The sequence below is a fragment of the Marmota flaviventris genome, chromosome 3 (assembly GCF_047511675.1).
Source record: "Marmota flaviventris isolate mMarFla1 chromosome 3, mMarFla1.hap1, whole genome shotgun sequence".
NCBI classification, from domain to species: domain Eukaryota; kingdom Metazoa; phylum Chordata; class Mammalia; order Rodentia; family Sciuridae; genus Marmota; species Marmota flaviventris.
In genome coordinates, this window is record NC_092500.1 from 59,324,961 (window position 1) to 59,343,966 (window position 19,006).

The following is a 19,006-nucleotide window of genomic DNA, read 5'->3' on the forward strand; positions in this document are numbered from 1 at the left end:
AATATAAGTACTAACATGATACTATTCCTCATCCTGGGACCTTGCAATAGACATTTTAAAGGTGACAGCCAAAATCTAATCCTTTGCTAGATTTTACTTTCCAGGTCTGTGTGAAGATTTCATACAGCTATGCAGCCGTCAGAAAAAGTGGAACTATAGGTAGATCTTTGAGGCATCTTATTTGTTGGTTAGTTTTCTACTTATTCCCTACCCTTCCGACTGCATTGAGGCTAGACTCCCATGTCTGGTCCCAGAATCGAGCCTCCTTTTCCCCACTCACAGGAATCTTTCTGAAGCCCAGGGCCCTGCAGATGTCGCCAGGAAAGTGGTGATCCAGGCAGGACCTGGCTTCCCCGACAGGACAGAGGTGAGTGGGCATCGGACTCTTGCCTCTCTCCACTCCTTTACCAGGATGGAATTGCCCTAATTAACCTTTCCAATTCCACTTTTCCGCTACCCTTCCCGGAGAAATTAACTGCTCCCGAAGTTATTTTCCAGGTGCCCCCCTTCCCAGGGAAGTAGTTCATGCCTTTGGTCCTAGAAATGTAACCTACTCTTTTGGATTAATTTTGGGACTATGGCTCACCTTTCAGTTTGTGAAGCTAGACTATAGGCAAAGAGATGCAGCTGAAGGAGCCGATCTAGGGATTAGGGTTGTAGGACTCAGAGCGGCACTAGGACCCAGATCGGGGTTTGGAAACCAGGACGCCGCGCACTAGGACCCAGAGGCGGAGGCCGCGGAGGGCGGCTCTCTCGGCCGCAGCTTCCCCGCCCCCTCCGGCACCGACTCACTCCTCCCCCGCCGGCCATGTTGGCTCCGCTCGGGCCCCGCGGTTGAGCCGCGTCCCCCTCCCCCCTTCCCGGGCCCGGGACCCCAGACCCCCTCCCCCGCGGGCGTCTCCTCCCCTCCTGGCGTCCGCAGTGCGGCCATGTGAACCGTCCACCCCCCGGGGAGAGACGAACCCCGAGCCCGGCTGGACGCCGCCTTCTCAGGTTTGTGGAGTCTGGCCGGGGGCCTGAGGGGAGGGAGCCCCGCTTTTACCCGAGGCTTTCCTTTGGGAAACCAGGCTTCCAAGTCGCCTGGAGTCTTGCCCTGGGGCGGGAAGCTGACTCCAGCTTATTTCCCGCTAGGACTTAAACCGTGGCGGGGGTCTCCCTGCCCTGGGGAATGGCGGGGCTGCTGAGGACCCCGGCGCCGGGCCGCAAGGACGGGCGGAGCTGTGTAGGCTCCGGGCCGCAGCGACGTGATGGAGGAGGCGGAGAAGCCTCTTGGCTGGCGGAGATGACTCCTGTGGGGGACTCGGGGTGGAATCCCCGGGAGGGGCTCCACCTCTTTCCTTGGGGGTGGGGATTGCCCGCGTTCAAGGGGTGTGTAAGGGGGTTCCCTGGGTGCGTTAAACTCTGTGGGGATGGGGCATTTTGTCTGTGATGAGTGAAGGGTTGAGGGGTTTCCAAGGGCTTGAGCGCGTCTCCCTCGGGGAGGGCGCAGGATCTCTTGAGCTTGAAGTGCAGGAGAGGGCCTGGCTGGGGATGGTGCTGCTTGGCATGGGGCCCTCACTCCCAGGGAGAATCCCCCTCTCCAGGGATAGGGGTCGATAGGCCTGATGCTAGGCATCGGGATTTAAACTGGGCTCGGGGGAAGAATAAAGAGGGATTCCTTTCCAAGGAAATCCCTCAGTAAGGGGATCCCCGTTTCCGTGGCAGAAAAGGTGATCTCGCATCATCCCTTTCTTTCTCTGTGTTCTCAATTTTCAGGGAAAGGCAATGCTATTCGCAGTCATTCTTTGTAAGGCTTACTGGAGTAAGGGATTTGTATCCTTTGGAGGGTAATAGGGGGGATAGCCTCCACCTCCATCTGTACACAAACAGCCCCTCCCCCAGCCTCCTGCAGGAAGTGGCCGGGAAATGGCAGCTGTGCGTTTGCTGCTGTCTCTGTGTCTCGTTTGCTGCCGTCTCTGTCTCGTTGTTTTGAAATGCCCATTTAAATCAGATTTGGTTTCATTTTCTGAGGCCTTCTGGGCAAACTTGGATCCTGCCTACTGTGTAGCCTGAGAGACCTTTCTTTGAATGTGGTTTTTGTTTGTTTGTTTGTTTGTTTGTTTGTTTTGGTAAACTTAATTTGTCAGCTGGAAGTAGTCAACTACAGTTGACTCACTGATCCTGATCCCTTTCTCCAGAGTATCTCTGTCTCTGTCTCTGGATTTTTTTTTTTTTTTTTTAACCTTTGAGCTAGAGGTCATAGAAAAACACTCCATTATCCACCAACAGAGTACATGTTAAATACTAGTGATGCAGATTCCCTCAGCATACCTGCCAAAACTTGGGGTCTTGCTTAGTTTGGTCTTAAGTATGACAGTTTCTGTTTTGTAGGGCACCTGAAAAAGTAAGCTTGTGAATTAAAGAAGGGTAGATCCTGAGAACTGGAGAGAGAAGAGGAGATGGAGAAGATTTAACAATGATTAGGATTTGTATATCTGGATAGGGGCTGATTGGCAAGCTTGTTCTGAATCTGGTGATTCTAGCCTAAGGACAGTCTCTGTGGGAAGCCTGTTTAGTTGAATTAGGGTGCTAGAGGTTTTACCTTGTGCAGAACTAATTAGAATAGGAGAGTTTGCTGTTATTTGATTACTTTTCAGTTCATAGAAGAACATCTCCTTATTCTTGGAGAATGGTAGGATTTTTCTGTTTTGTGCATAGTCATGTGCGCAGATTTTCTGTTTTTTGTTTTTCACCTGATTTCTTCTGTAGCATAAAGTAATGGTACTGTGTGCTGTGTCCCCAGACATTTTGTTACACACTGGGTTTGGTTAGGGACAAGAGTTGGCCACAGGAGTTCAGATTTTGAGAGTCAAAATATTAAGATAATTTGGAATAGCCTAAAAACAGTGTAAGCCTAGCATTTAAATAATCTTTTCACTATTTTCCAGTCAAAAAACTACTACCTGGATGTAGATTCCTAGATTGAAGATCCAGGATAAGAACAGAGATGTATATGATTGTATGAAAAAGTGGCATCATAACTAGTAAAATGACATCATTGCTCTTTTATATTGGGACTATTGATATTCCAGAAACAGTAAAAAGAAGTTCATCTGATGTCATCTGTCCTTTTTCTTACCCCTTCCTCTAGACTGGTTGGTTTCTTTGAGTTGCTTTCTGATAAAGTTGATTTCACACTGATTTTTAAAAAAATATTTATTTTGTAGTTGGACACAATAATCTTATTTATTTTTATGTGATGCTGAGGATTGAACCCAGGGCCTCAAGCACTAGGCAAGTGCTCTACCGCTGAGCCACAATCCCAGCCTCACACACTGATTTTTAAGTTTCCCTTTGTTCAACCCTTTCGTACCTAAATTGGGACCTGACTGAGAAGTAGATTGATTTTGCCTGTTGGAGTTAAAAGACTGGGTTTGGAATGCTGGTAGAATGCTTACTCAGCATGATTGAGACCCTGGGTTTCATCCCAGAACTGGGTGGGTGGGTTGGGGGGGAGTGAAGAAAAGATTACTCTATTTTTTGGAGTCTTTGAAAGAAATAGAAACAGATTTTGAGAAAACAGTGACTTCATTTGATACAAAATTGAAGCAAACCTTTTTTGGCCTTTTTGTAAAGTGAATGCGTTTTTCTATCAAAGAAATAGATTTCTTACCCCTGTCCTCACTGGGGATTGAAACCAGGAGCACTTTTTACTGAGCTACATCTCCAGCCCTTTTTATTTTCTATTTTGAGACAGGTTCTTGCTAAGTTACCAAGTCTGGCAATCCTCCTGCCTCAGCCTCCAGAACAGCTGGGTTTACAGAAGTATACCACCACACTGTGCCAGAGAAGTAGATTCTTAATATTGACTGGTCCTTTTTTTAAATTTCTTCCTAAAAGAAAAAATCTGAGGTAGAAAGAGAACTACGTGAGCTGACTTCAGCCTGTCAGAAGTCTAAAATGTCTTAGTGATTCATTTTGCAGTCTTGTTTCTGGAAGCAGTGTTGCCAAGAGAAGCAAACCCTGTTAGGGCTGCTGCTGCTGTCTCCTGGCTGTTGACCTTTTCACCTCTGAAGAGGTCAAGCCCCTCTCTCTTTTGGGGGGTGAGAGAATTGAACCCTGTGGTGCTTAACCACCAAGCCACATCCCTAACCCTTTTTTTTTATTTTGTATTTTAAAACAGGGTCATGTCAAGTTGCTTAGGACCTCACTAAGTTGCTAAAGCTGGTCTTGAACTTGAAATCCTCCTACCTCAGCCTCCTGAGTCACTGGGATTATAGATGTGCACCACCATACCCAGCCTATATAAAATATATATATATAATTTTTTTTAACTGTTGAAACAGTATTAAAGGTAGTCAATAACTGGGATATTTGACCTTGTGTGTACTGTGGTAAGTGAGGCAGTAATACCAGTTTTTATGTCCTAGGAAATAGTGAAATGTACAACTTTTGAGGTATTTCCTGGCCCAGATAATGTTCCTGATTTGTTTCTTAGGATATTGGTATCTTCAGAGGTCTCATAGCCTAAGGTAAACACTTTCTCAAAAGTTGTCTCTTATGTATGAGGACTTTTTCACCAGCTTTGTCAGATTGTATAATTTTAAAGTTTAAAAAAGTTACGCAAAACAAAACAGGAAAATAAATAACCCTATCTTTAAACAGGGTCTGGAAATTCTTGTCACCAGCAGCAAGAGTAGCATTCATTGGCTTGTGTTTTGTCCCTTCCCTTCACTAAAGAGAACACAGTCATATCTGTAGGGGATTGGTTCCAGGATCCCTAAGAACATTAGAATGTGAGAATGCTCAAGTTCCTTATATAATATATATTATTTGCATATTACCTACACATATTTTTTTTTAATTTTTTTCAGTTGTAGATGGACACAATATCTTTATTTATTTATTTTTATGTGGTGCTGAGGATTCGACCCAGTGTCTCACACATGCGAGGAAGGCACTTAACCACTGAGCTACGGCCCCAGCCCCTTTATACTTTAGATTATCTCTAGCTTACTTTTCCCCCCACCCACCCTTTTTGAGATAGGAGGGCTTGTACCCAAGATTGCTCTACCATTAGGATACATCCCCAGCCTTTTATAAAAATTTTGAGATAGCATCTTGCTAAGTTGCCCAAGCTGCTCTTAAATTTTTGAACCTCCTGTATTACTGGGATTGCATGGGATAATTCCTGCAGCTCTTAAAAATGCCTACTGTGTAGCCTGAGAGACCTTTCTTTGAATGTGTTTTTTGTTTTTTGTTTGGTAGACTTAATTTGTCAGCTGGAAATAGTGCCACTACACCTGGCACTAATGGGTTTAGGATTGTTTGTTTGGGTTTTTTTTTTTTTTGGTCCAGGGATTGAACCAAGGGACACTTAACCACTGAGCTGCATCCCCAGCCCTTTTTATTTACATATTCTGAGACAGGATCTCTTTTAAGTTGCTGAGGCTGGCTTTGAACCCTCAGTCTTCCTGCCTCAGCCTGGGATGGGTTACAGGTAGGGGTCACTACACCCAGCACTCATGGGGTTCTTAACAGCTTGCTCAGTTTGTTTTTGGGAGGGGACCATCTTGCTGGAGGAAGGGTTGGAGCCCTTAATTGTTGAAATTCTGAAAAACAATCAGACCTAAAAGTGAAAATACTTGTTATAAAACTCTGGACTCTGCTTCTAGTGTCCTGCAATTTCAGGGACAATTCTAGTTTTCTGATAATGAAATGACCAAAGCTATGGCAGAAAACCTAACCTAGGTTGTTATGTGGTTCCTTTATTTAGTTAAATGTTTTCATTTCAAAAAATCTGTGGTACCTTGAGTGTTCAGTTAAACCTGTTAGAATATTTAATTTAGAACTTGAATTTATTGACTTTTTACATTCTTACTTCTCTGTTCCCCAGGCTTATAGGGGATAGCTATCTAAAAATCACGTCAAGATCTGAGTCTTTTCTTTCCTCTAGAGATTTTTATATTTATGAACATAGAATGAAACTGAATTTTTTTGGTTCTCTGAAAAATAGGTATAAAGCCCACAACCTTTCTTTGATAGTAAGCTGGTAGTCAGAGGAGGGGAGTAGACTTACTCATCTATTTGTTTGGTTTATGGATTCAACAAAAACTTGATTCTTGTGTTTAGCACTAAATTAGATGCTAGAAATAATAATAGTGGAACTTAATATCCAGTTGATGCTGTAGAACCTACATAGTTAAGAAGTAAGGACAGAGAACAAGTTATCTTTGTATTGTCTTAAGCAGCCTGGACATGGCAGTTTTCTGTGAGTCCCCCTGCTGCCTCCAATATAATCTTCCTTTCATCATCTTCCTTTAGCCTCACATAGAGTTCTAACTAGAAAAGAGGGTTAAGTAAAGGACATTTTGAAAGAGAATGAGCCTCAGTTGATGCATAATAGTGTGTCTGAGTCAGAATTCCAAAGGAAGCTCATTAGCTAGTGTTGAGATGGGCTGTCCTGACTTGAGAAGAGGGCATGTCAGTTTTGAAGCTCTGCACTTAGAACTCTATTAGTGGAGGTTTTTAGATACAAAAGGAAGATATTGCTAATTGTAGTCAGGAACTTGAAAGCTTAGAACTTCCCCAGAGTTTAGGAAGTTTTTTGTATTAAAGCAGGGTTTCAATCAGGTCTCAGTCCCTACACCCTAATAGAAATCTCCCATTTGTGAAATTTTGGTGTAATGCGCAAGGAAGGATTTTTTTTTAAGAGCTGCAGGAATTAAATTACCTAAGTCTGCAGCTCGAGGGTGTTGAGTGTTGATGTATCTTGTGATCCTGTGGGGGTTTTTTGGGGGAGGGGCGGGGGGCAGTGGGTAGTAGCCTCAGAGGCCTAAAGGTTAGAATTGGTCAGATAGGATACCTGCAACAGTGCTGAAATACATTAATATTTATTTCAATACTTTGTGCATTGTCAGCCTTTCTCTGTTAAAACCATGTCATAGGCCCACAGAGTAGAAACTCTGATTGTAGTTGAGAAAAGCAGCCAGCTTGGCCATGTCTTACTGCTTAAAATTTAAGAGGCAGTATGACTTAATTCTCAAATGAAATGTAACTTAGTGGTAGAGCACCCATGTGTTCAATTCCTGGTACTGCAAAAGGAAAAGACAGCAACAATTAAAAAACAAATGAAACACAGCTTTTTTTCCTTCTTACTGTGTTGGGAGTTGAACCCAGCTAGGCAAACACTCTACCACTGAGCTACACCCCTATACCAACACAAGAGCTCTTAAGACATCCATTTATGTACATCTGGGATTGGGCTGGGTGCTTGTCTGATTGTGCTTCCTGATCATGAGAACTGTCTGCTCTTCTGGAAATTGAGCACTGGCTGGTTTCTTTCTTTCTTTTTAGCTTAAATTCTATTAGTTCAAAGGAAAGAGGGTTAAGGAAAGATGGATACCTTCCATCTTTGCTTTACTGTTCTTACTAGCTCTGGATTGAAAGAATTTATCTTAAGGCATTATTGTGTAAAGCATCTTGGATAGGAAGGTTAGAATGAAATAACCCTAGATTTATTGTGGGAAGGAGCTGTTCACATTTTCGTTGTATTCACATATTGGGATCCCATGTTTAAGTGACAACTGAAATCAGGAGTCAAGTTGAATATAGGGAGATCTGACTGGGTCATCCCTGGTTTTGTATCTTCTGTGTTAGTGATGATTTTAAATTAAATTAAATTTAGACCTTATAGAGCTGATTATCATTTTGAAAACTGATCATTCTTCTCTGTTTGTCTAATAATAATAGCTAACATTTATTGAATGTTTGCTGGGTGACAAAAATTCTGTGCTAGGATGTTTATGTAGATGTCCTTATAAGTCCTGGAAGTGCATGCCAGAATTTTTTGCCAATGATGAACTGAGGTTCAACAAGTTTAAATCCAAGTCAAAAAGCTGGTAAATAGTAGAGCTAGTATTTGAACCTAGAGCCTTCTACATTGTGCTGACCTCACTGAAAATCACTAAGAGTATTTTGTGTGTCTAGAAGGCTTGTAAGTGAATGATTGTGGTATTTCTGACCCTTTACTAGAACAGGTGTGGAAGCAGACCTCAGGTACCAGATAACTTCCCATTCCTTTTAATTTTCTGATTTCTGTGAGCCATCCACTTATTGTGTGAAGTACCGTATGTATTTCATAAAACAGGATATGCCATGCTTTCATTGAGCAACGAAGAGGTCATTAGTTTCCTCATGGATTCAAATAGAGAATGGAAAAATTAACTGTGGCCCATCATTGAGTGAGAAGGTGTAGTTCAGAGTACAAAGGAGGAAAAAGGGTGTGTGTGTGTGTGTGTATGTGTATGTATGTATCCATCCGTCCGTCCGTCCGTCCGTCCCTGTCCCCTCACCTCACAGAGCAGGGGAGATGTGGCTGTGCATAAAACTGGAGAAAAGGAGAGGTGAAGCTGGGGAGAGAACCAAATGAAATTGACTCTCCAGGCATAGCATTTCCAGGATATCTGAAATGAACTACCAAATTTCCTCTTTGCTCTGTGGGTTAAGCAAGCTTAACCTGTAGATTAAGGAATGACCTTTCTTCAGAAGGTTATTAATCTTATGATGGTTATTTTTCAGACCCTCTACAGATAAGGAGTAGTAAGTATTAACAATAAAATAGGGGAATTCTGAAGAACCATGAGGTCTTTTCTCTAGACACTTGGTTTATTCATCTATGCACAGCAATTTGAGGCCTGATACTTATTTTGGAATAGAAATAGGAAATCCTATAAGGAAAAGAAGTGAGTCCTAAAGTTTTTCTCCTTAAGTCAACAAAACTCAAACTTTTATTTTTACTTCTTGGTTTAGTTAATTAAGGTAGAGATAATTGTGATATTAATTTGGAAAACCTTAGTTATAATGCCATGTACTATACAGAAAGGGTTTATATTTCATGTTCAGAATTGTATATATTGTATATATAATTTACCTAATGAGATCTCATTTGCAGTTTGTGGCATATTCATGAGCATAACTCTTACAAATGTTGGCTAGTGGCCATATAGTTGTTGTTTTTGTTTTTTTTAAATTGAGTTACATCCCCAGCCCGTGGCCATATAGTTCTTAACCAATTTATTCTCCCTTTCAAATGGTTAATTCATACATCATGTAGGTCTGCTTATTGCTTCATCTTGGGAACTGGAAAAGAAACTTTTCTGTGTGAATTCTTCTGCCCTTGAGAATATAGTAACATAATCCCCCAGGCACAGTGGTGCAGACCTATAATCTTAGGACTGGGGAGGCTAAGCAGAAGGATCACAAGTTTGAGGCCAACCTCAACTTAGACCCTGTCTCAAAAAAAATGGCTGGAGTTGTAGCTCATTGGTAGAACACCCCTGGGTTCAATCTCCAGTGCCACACACACAGAAAAAAATATTATAATCCAAGGAGGTGCTTTTTATCAAGCACCTCCTTGGATTATAATTATCAAGACAGATTCTCACATATCATTAATATGTACTAGTATATCTCAAGTATCTGATTGATGTATCAGACTTTGCCAAAAATTCTGGCTTCTGCCTCCTATCTTTCTTCTTCTCTTTGCTCTTTCAAAGTTAAATTTATTCTGATCAAGGGTTTCACTTCTCATCATTCCATAGTACTATATCCCATCATATTCAGGAAAAAAAGAATAGCTTCTTAGCCTTATTGCCCCTCATTGAACCCCTGCAATCATAAGCATCTTTTGTTCTCTTCATGACCCTTATGTTTAGGCCATGAAACCAAAACATTAGGAATTAACCATGGTAGACATAATAATATTCTTTGGAACACTCTCATTTAATCAATTTTTCAACACTGACATTTATTTAACCTAGATTCTTGGAGAGCATGGTATTTCCCACAAATAAGAAATAGAATATTGAGATTGCGGGTGAAGTTCAGTGGTAGACCACTTGCCTACATGTTTGAGACCCTGGGTTTGATCTCTAGCACTTCCCCCAAAAAAAGGTAGTAGAATATCCCTGGGTGATTTGAATTTTGCCATATGGTCACTTTTTCTGAAATGTAGCCTCTCTTTCAAATCCCTTTACTCATGTAACTGTACTTCTTAGGATATCTAGAAGTGTTGATAGGGTAACGTAGACACTGTTTAGTTCAGGTATAATAAAACATGCATATTAAACATGCTTTTCCTGCCAACACCCCCATTTCTGTGACTTCCTGTCAAAAAGATGGTTTTGAGAACATTTTTGTGGACCCTGGGAATGGGACTCTGGTCTTACCTTGAGTATAAAGCAACAATAGAGAATGCTAAATGTTACAATCAAGGGCCAATAATATCTAACAGAGGGTTAGAGTAGCCTGGGCTGGGAGTTAAGAGGGTGGGGCTTACACAAAGGGCAGACTCCTTTATAGACTTGTGTCTTGTTTTCTTTTGTTTTGTTTCCATGAACTTTTTTTTTTTTTTAATCACTATAAAGCTGACTGTTTCTATAGGGTCATTGCCCAGGTTAGGGGTATATTTCCTCCTTTTCTCAAGAGAAGAAAAAAGGGAGGGAAGGGGGGTATTCCCTCTGGAAGATTCCAGATGACATAACCTTGTTTAACCGCCAGTATTTTTTCCCCCTTTCTTTCCCCTCCTACAGAAATGGAGGCAAACGACCATTTTAACTTTACTGGCCTTCCCCCTGCACCTGCTGCCTCAGGACTGAAACCCTCTCCTTCCTCAGGGGAGGGCCTCTACACTAACGGGTCTCCCATGAACTTCCCCCAGCAAGGGAAAAGTGAGTGTGAGGGCCACATGGCCTGGGGTGGGAATGGGCATCATTTCTTTAGAGTAGTTTGATGGGAGGAGATTTGGCTCCACTTTGGGATAGCTATTCCACAGTTTTATTTCCTCCCAGATGAGGAGAAAGTAAATCCAAGAACTCCAGCTACTAGAGAGAAATAGACTTCTAAGACTAAATTCTAGGGGTTTATGGAAGCAACACTTTTTAGTCTTGATGAGTTTGGAGGAGATTAGGAAAACACAAGCTTTTTCACCTTGGCCTGCTCTTCTGTCAGCCCTGTTCCCTGGCTACTGCCAGAGAATAGTGAGGTGGCTACTGCTGCTGATGACCAGGTTGGACCCATCAGAGAGAAATAAAGGACCGGCCCTCTGAAACACTGCCTTTAGAGGTTGGAGAAACTTTGGGCTAGGACTAGTGGTGGGGAAGATGAGTGAAGGGTTTGTGGATGTTTGCCTTTTTGTGCAGCAGAGAAGAGGGCGGATGTAAATTTGCCTGTGTCGTCTCCTTTCCTTGGATAGAAAATAGGGATAAGGGAAGGTTTAGTGCTTACCTAGTTTTTCCAGAGAGAAATTTATAATTCCAGATGAAAATGTTGCTGCCAGGATTGATCTTCTCTAGATTTGGCTTATCAGTTACTCTGTATCATGTCTGTACCAAGTACCTCTTAAAATTTTGCTTGGATTTCAAGTCCTTTATGCTTAGAAGCAGAGAGAAGCCCACATGCTTCTCTCCTTCCTATAATAGGATTATACTTGCCACTTGCCCTCCTATCCTCTACAAGAGGCTTGCTTATAGAAAGATGTTCCTTTATTTCATTGGGGTTCCCCCACCCCAGCTTCCTAGGTGTCTTGGTTCCTTTTATTTCATTGTCCTTCATCATCCCAGAGATTGTCATTGATGTTGAGCTGAATTCTGCAGCATTGATCATGCAAAGAATTTTACCCACTGCATACTACCTTTCTGGGCTTATGGGGAAGGGCAAAAACTCAGCCCAACCTTCTGAGCTGGAATCTTGTAGCTGTGGTGACTGCACATTCTATTCTTAGCCCAGCACAAAGTGCTGGATCTGCATGTGCCAGTGAGATGGAGGCTGTCCCTTCTGGTGCCACTGTGGGGCCAAATAGGCACTAGGGAAAGATGGGAGTGGGGGATTGGAGAATTTATTCATGCCCCTTCAAGGGAAGAATTCCCCTAGAGAATAAGAGTGGGAAAGAATGCAAGTCACTATAGGGAGTCTGCAAACAGCTTCATTTAATAAAGTCTATAGCAGCAGCAACAGCCAGCTCTTTGCTGGTGGCTCTCATGGTAGACCTGGAGAGCTCAGCAGCCTCAGCGGCAGTTATTAAGCTTACTTCCAGGAGCATCTGGGTTTGGTGTTCCCCAGAGGCTCAAAAGCTAAATATAACAGGGGGACTCCCCCACCATTTCACCTTCCCTTTTTCTAGTCAGTGCTGTTACTTTGGGGTTCTTTGGTAGAATTACTTACATATATATCCATAACTAACCCTTTTCTCTCCTTCTCTGCCAGGTTTGAATGGGGATGTGAATGTTAATGGCTTATCTACTGTATCTCACACTACTACTTCAGGGATTTTGAACTCTGCTCCCCACTCCTCCAGCACCTCACACCTCCATCACCCCAACGTGGCCTACGACTGTCTCTGGAACTACTCACAGTACCCATCTGCCAATCCTGGCAGCAACCTCAAGGACCCACCCCTTCTCTCCCAGTTCTCGGGGGGACAGTACCCACTCAACGGCATCCTTGGGGGCAGCCGACAACCTTCATCCCCAAGTCACAACACTAACCTTCGGGCTGGGAGCCAAGAGTTCTGGGCCAACGGTACCCAGAGTCCCATGGGGCTAAACTTCGACTCACAGGAACTGTATGATTCCTTTCCTGACCAGAATTTTGAGGTGATGCCCAATGGACCCCCAGGTTTTTTCACCTCCCCACAGACTTCTCCTATGTTGGGATCTAGCATCCAGACCTTTGCGCCCTCCCAGGAGGTAGGCAGTGGGATCCATCCTGATGAGGCAGCAGAAAAGGAGCTGACAGTTGTGGCAGAGAATGGCACTGGCTTGGTAGGCAGCCTGGAGCTGGAAGAGGAACAGCCAGGTATAACTGGGTCCATGAACTGGGTGGGGAGAAGGAAAATGGGGCTGTGGGGGACAGTGGCTTTTGAGGTGAGGAAAACTTGTCTTTCCAGCTCTCTGCAGTGGAGGCTGATTTGCATGTTGGTGATTAGCAGAGCCAAGTGGCTGGTGTTTTTGTGGCTGCAGCACCAGCTCGCGAGTGGGAGTGCAAATTATTTCAAGCTCATGCAGAGCTGCTGGCCTGGAGAGGGCAGGTGGGCGAGCCTGAAACAGCCCCAACAGACACTGCATCAAGAAGGGCTTCTTCCGAAAAACACTGAAGGGTTAGGGCATTAGCAGTGGGCATTGAAGCTGTTTCAACTATGGCAAGTTGAGGCTGGCTGCTAAAGTGAGTTGAGAACTGGTAGTGATTGGCATGTGAAGGAGAGAAGTAAGCAGGCAGAACATACCATTGGTTGTTTACCCAGTTTCCTTTTTGTTGTTAGCATTGGTACATGTGACAACCTCTTTCATTGTTTCCCTCAAAATAGATAAAAGCTTAGCTTGCTTTTGATCCTCAGTTCAAGGGTGACCACCTTATACAATCATAGAATATTTCTGTGTTCCCACTCATCAGGGAAGACATCGAAGAACATGGTGGGGTTTTTATCTCAGACCCCACTCTCCTTTCCCCTCTCTTTGCTCGCCATAGGATTGATTTTTACCAGCACATCTCTGCTTATTTAGAGTGTCTTGATAAGATAGGTTCCCAACATAGAACTGGCACCCTAGCAGCAATAAATGTTGAATGAATTGACTATCCTTTTATCAAAAACTAATTACCTGCTGTAGCTTAATGAACCAGTAGAAGGCATTGATTTTGACTTTTGCACTTTCCTGATATTCCCTAGAACTAAAGATGTGTGGCTATAATGGCTCTGTTTCTTCTGTGGAGTCATTACACCAAGAGGTCTCAGTCCTGGTCCCTGACCCCACAGTGAGCTGTTTAGATGATCCTTCACATCTTCCTGATCAACTGGAAGACACTCCAATCCTCAGTGAAGATTCTCTTGAGCCCTTTGACTCTCTGGCATCAGGTAGGCTTGGCATTCACCTGAGCAGAGGATAGCCAGCTTCTACTACCTAGAAGAGATAGAAAACCAGGGAAAGTGTTGGAGAATCTGGTTTGGTGGTGCCCCTGGATAATCCTTTGGCAAACCACAGTTACACTGACCTAGCTCAACCAATTGCACTCTGAACTGATTTGGTTCATTTCCCATGTTTTTTTTCCCAGTGTTCCATTTGGCCAAGAGCCCTGGGCTCTAATAATTATAGGAACTTAACTACCACACACTTGGGCTATTTGGGCTATTGGTTGTAACTATAAAGAAAACATTTGCTGGGCTGGGGATATATAGCTCAGTTGGTAGAGTGCTTATCTCACATGCAAAGGCCCTGGGTTCAATCCACAGCACCACAAAAAAAAAAAAAAAAAAAAAAAGAAAGAAAGAAAAAGAAAACATTTGCCAATGAACAATAACTTTTTACCCCCATTGTAGTATAATTTATGATAAATGCTAAAATTTTGTAAGGATTTGTGAGTGGATACATGATCAATACCTCTTCCTTAATTTTTTACCTTCAAACTGTGTTCTCTATAGTTTCATGACTACTCTTTCAGAGTGCCATAAATATCCCCTGACTTAATGTTAAAATCTTCACACTGGAGCTGGGGTCGGGGCTCAGCGGTAGAGCGTTGCCCCGTGTGTGTGAAGCCCTGGGTTCAATCCTTAGTACCACATAAAAATAAATAGATAAAATAAAGATATTGTGTCCAACTACAACTAAAAAATATTTAAAAAAAAATCTTGGGGATCGGGTTGTGACTCAGCAGTAGAGTGCTCGCCTAGCACATGTGAGGTCCTGGGCTTGATCCTCAGCCAGATAGATAGATAGATAGATATCTGTCTATCTGACAGATAGATAGATAGAAAGTATTGTGTCAACTACATCTAAAAAAAATATTTTTAAAAAATCTTCACACTGTAAACTAGAATTGGATATTTTCAGGCCAGTATTTCTCAATGAAATCTTGATTGCAGATTTTTCCTCAGTATCCTGCTTTCTGATTTTTTTTTTTTTTACTCTATAAATAGAGCCAGTGAGTGGAGGACTTTATGGTATAGATGACACAGAGCTGATGGGTGCAGAAGACAAGCTACCTCTTGAGGATAGCCCTGTGATCTCTGCCCTTGATTGCCCTTCCCTCAACAATGCTACTGCCTTCAGTCTTCTGGCAGATGATAGTCAAACATCAACTTCAATCTTTGCCAGCCCCAACTCTCCACCTGTTTTAGGGGAATCTGTCCTGCAAGGTAAGTGAGGAGAGATAGGACAAATAAAAGTTCTTGGCCTGCAAAAAAGTGAGGGAATAGGTTCTATAATTAGAACCTTAGGAGTAGGAATTCTGTAAGAACAAATTTTTAGGGAATTGAGGAGGTTATGGGATAGTGTGTGGTGGGACTAAAAAAGGACACAGGACACTCTGACCTGTGTCTTCTGTTCAGAGGAACTTTTGACTTGGAGTTTGCAGGGAAAGGAGACTAGATAGGCCTTCCTGGCTCCAGGTGTAAAAGATATCTTTTCATACAATGACAGCAGGGGCAGCAGTTTTGCCTTTAATTCTCATGAATGGTTGGGGAAGAAAACCAAAGCTACTTTCTTTTCCCAACCCTAGGGAAGAGCCCTTGAAGTAACCCTCTTTGGCTTTGGTGCCATTTTCCTTTGGTTTCTAGATAACAGCTTTGACCTGAATAATGGCAGTGATGCTGAACAGGAAGAAATGGAGACTCAGGCTTCAGACTTCCCACCACCCCTTTCCCAGCCAGCCCCTGACCAGTCATCCACTATTCAGCTGCATCCAGGAGCCTCACCAGCAGCCTTGCCAACAGCTTCCCCAGCAATCTCCCTGGCAGTTTCTCCAGCAGCCTCCCCAGATATCTCTCCAGAAGTCTCTCCAGCAGTTTCTCCAGCCTCTCCACTTGTCTCCCCAGTAGTCTTCCCAACAGTCTCTTCAACTTCTTCAGTAGCCCTCCCAGCAGTCTCTTCAGAAGTCTCTTTGACAACTTCAGTGACCTCCCCCAAAGCTTCCCCTGTAACGTCCCCAGCAGCTGCCTTCCCAACAGCTTCCCCAGCAAATAAGGATGTCAGCAGCTTCCCTGAGGCTTCTGCTGACCTGGAAGAGATTACTGGGGGAGTCACTACTTCTGGAAGTGGTGAGCGTCCAGATTCTGTTGTACCTCTGGCTTTTTCTAGAAAAGTTTATGTCCTATGATGTATTCAGCCTTTCCCTTCTAGCCTGTTTTCAGTATTTTGCTTAAACTCTCTAACTCGGGTATCTCCTATCTTCTTCCAAAGGTGATATTCTCAGGAGACGTATTGCCACCCCAGAAGAAGTTCGTCTTCCCCTCCAGCATGGGTAAATGCTCTAGATTGCTATGTGCATTGACCTTGACAAGTTGAATGCATGACTCTAGGAAGAGGGGAGTTCCTCTCTTCATCTGAAGTGGGGGAGGAATGAGTTAGACAGGAGTGGATTATTGGACCTTTTTCTCTTATCATATTGTTATCTCCAAATGAGCAAGGCTGCTGACACCAAGGGCCTTGTGGAAATAACTGTCTTGCTGGATCTCCCTCCCCCCACCCAACCCCTGTAAGGCTACTTGTGGTCACTAAGTATAAGTACTGCTTAAAAGTTTGAGAGAAAGATAAGGTTTGGTCTTAACAATACTCTTGCTTAGAACAGAGAGTTCTAACTAAAACTTGGCCTACTGAGTCATTTCATGGAGTCTGCTGCAAGTTTACTCTTCTGCTTGCCTCCCCACCCTCTGTAGTCTGCCTTTATTTCCTTAGGTCTTTGTCCTCTTTTACTGGAAACTCAGTAATTGCCCTGAATTGCTTCAGGGAGGGTTTTCTGGCTGCTCATCTCACTGACTTTGTAAAAATGAGGGATAGAGGTCTTTCTGGGCTTGTACAATTTAGTGTATTGCTTTCTTCCTGAATGCTCTAAGGTATTTCCTGGAACTCAAGCCTGTCTTCTAGTTAAGCTTGTGTCTCATGCTGCTTTTGCATCTGCATGCAGTACTAATGAGACAGATGCGGGTGGGCCATCTGCTCAGTGGGCTTGACTCTGGGTGGCATGGGAGTGGGTAGGGGTGTGACCTGGTGGCAGGGCCCATGTGCTTCTCTGGCAGGTGGAGGAGAGAGGTGCGCATCAAGAAAGGCAGCCATCGATGGCAGGGGGAAACCTGGTATTATGGCCCCTGTGGGAAGAGAATGAAACAATTTCCGGAAGTAATCAAGGTAATGTAGCTTTTGTGAGTGTTTCTAAAGTAGAGGCTCATTTCTTTGGGCCCTGTGACAGAAGAAGAGCATTGTCTGCTTTGGGGCCTATTCTGCTTGTGCCTTTGCTGGCCAAAGACATGGGTAGGGCTATAATCTCATTACTGTTTCTTTACTTCCTCCTCTTAGTACCTGAGCCGCAACGTGGTACACAGTGTCCGCCGGGAGCACTTCAGCTTCAGTCCCCGGATGCCTGTTGGAGATTTCTTTGAAGAGAGAGATACACCAGAGGTGCTGGCCCAAGGGTTAAATATGGTTTTGTCCTTGAGAAAGAGTAGACAATCTACGGCTTCCTCTTATGGCTTTTGGAGGTTCTGGGGGCCTTTCTCTCCCATTGTGACATAGTCTTCCTTGCTACCTTAGGGATTGCAGTGGGTAAAACTCTCAGCAGAGGAGATTCCATCCAGGATTCAGGCAATTACTGGCAAAAGGGGTCGACCTCGGAACAATGAGAAAGCCAAAACTAAGGAAGTCCCCAAGGTGAAACGGGGCCGAGGTCGGCCTCCCAAGGTCAAAATTCCAGAGCTATTGAATAAGACAGACAACCGCTTCCTAAAGAAACCAGAGGCCCAAGGTATGGTGGTATGTCTTACCTTGGTATCTTTTCCCTCCCTGAGGTATACGAATGTTGTTGAATTGCTAATATCTGAGTTTCCCCAGGTGCATGACTGACTTTTGGATAGAATAAATCTGACTCAGCTTCTCCTTAGAAGACAGCTATAGGGTCCCAGCACTTGGGATACATCTATTTCAGCCACTTCTTCCTTGAATTCTAATCACTGAAGCCTTGGGCTCTAGCCAGATGTAGCTCTATAAGCTAGAGGAGAGGACTTTGTTTTTTACCCATCTTTCAGCTCCTTTCTTATGTTGGTTATACACCTCTTACCTTGCTTGTTTCCACTGTCATGGAGGTTCAGGATTTATATCTGAATTCTAAAGATAATTGATACTATTTTAGTGAGATACACAAGTAGGGAAATATCTAATTTTTTCAGTAAATATTGCATTTACGCTGGTATAGTGTGAAGAAGGTGGAAAAAATAGTTTTTTAATTCCTATTCAGAGTTCTGCCATCTTCTCATATTTAAATAGAAGTCTTGGGCTAGGGATGTGGCTCAGTAGATGAGCACTTGCCTGGCATGCATAAGGCCCCAGGTTCAATCACCAGCACTGCAAAAAAAAAAAAAACAAATAGACACCTTAAGTAGTTATCCGCCTGTAATACCTCTTTTAACTCAGAAGGTTGCCATGTAGATGAATGATTGTTTCTACATAAGAAACAAAAGGATAGGTACTATTATGTCAGAAATAATCTATTATGAAATACACTGTTTGCAGAATTATACTTAAGTATTCCGTCTTCCAAAAAAAAATAAATTCAGTTTTGTTTTTTTAACAGAGCAACCCATGGTTGCTGGACATAAGCAATATCTGTGTCAGTGCTGATCTGACTATTGAAGAGTCCCTTATCTGCCCTTTTTTTCTGGTATACTCTTGGTTAATCAATGCTGCCAATTGCCATGACCTTTTCCTGGTAGTTTGGCATTTTGTTTTCTTTCTTTCTCTAGCTCTCTCTGCACTAAAATCAGTCTGTGTGTCTCTGCCCTTGTCGGGTAGCCTGAGAGAGATAGGTTGCAAGGCTATGCTGCTATGGTGGCCTCTTCTCCCTTAACTGGACTGTTGCCACAACAGTCTAATTGGAGCCAGGGGCTGCTCTTTCTACACAGGGGATGCCATTTGAGTTCTTTGTGCCATCACCATGGCAGGTGTCTCTCCCCATATTTATTATTATGTATACCTTAAAAAAAAAAAAA

At 43.2% G+C, this 19,006-nt stretch overlaps 1 protein-coding gene across 7 annotated transcripts in view; it reads left to right on the forward strand.

The window, feature by feature from the left end:
• Baz2a (bromodomain adjacent to zinc finger domain 2A) overlaps positions 1–19,006 on the forward strand; it is a 33,895-nt gene that overhangs the window by 4,451 nt on the left and 10,438 nt on the right. For 2 of the 7 annotated variants that reach the window (XM_027926556.2, XM_071609749.1), the window contains exons 2-11: positions 283–367; positions 10,572–10,709; positions 12,244–12,834; positions 13,703–13,888; positions 14,948–15,166; positions 15,587–16,066; positions 16,209–16,269; positions 17,045–17,153; positions 17,322–17,423; positions 17,556–17,766. In XM_027926556.2, the coding sequence (XP_027782357.2) occupies positions 10,574–10,709; positions 12,244–12,834; positions 13,703–13,888; positions 14,948–15,166; positions 15,587–16,066; positions 16,209–16,269; positions 17,045–17,153; positions 17,322–17,423; positions 17,556–17,766 (2,095 nt within the window). In that variant the 5' untranslated portion in view covers positions 283–367; positions 10,572–10,573. Of the gene's footprint in view, positions 1–282; positions 368–846; positions 994–10,571; positions 10,710–12,243; positions 12,835–12,878; positions 13,067–13,702; positions 13,889–14,947; positions 15,167–15,586; positions 16,067–16,208; positions 16,270–17,044; positions 17,154–17,321; positions 17,424–17,555; positions 17,767–19,006 lie in introns of those variants that run through there. The other 5 variants (XM_027926552.2, XM_071609748.1, XM_071609751.1 and 2 more) reach the window with 5 other exon arrangements.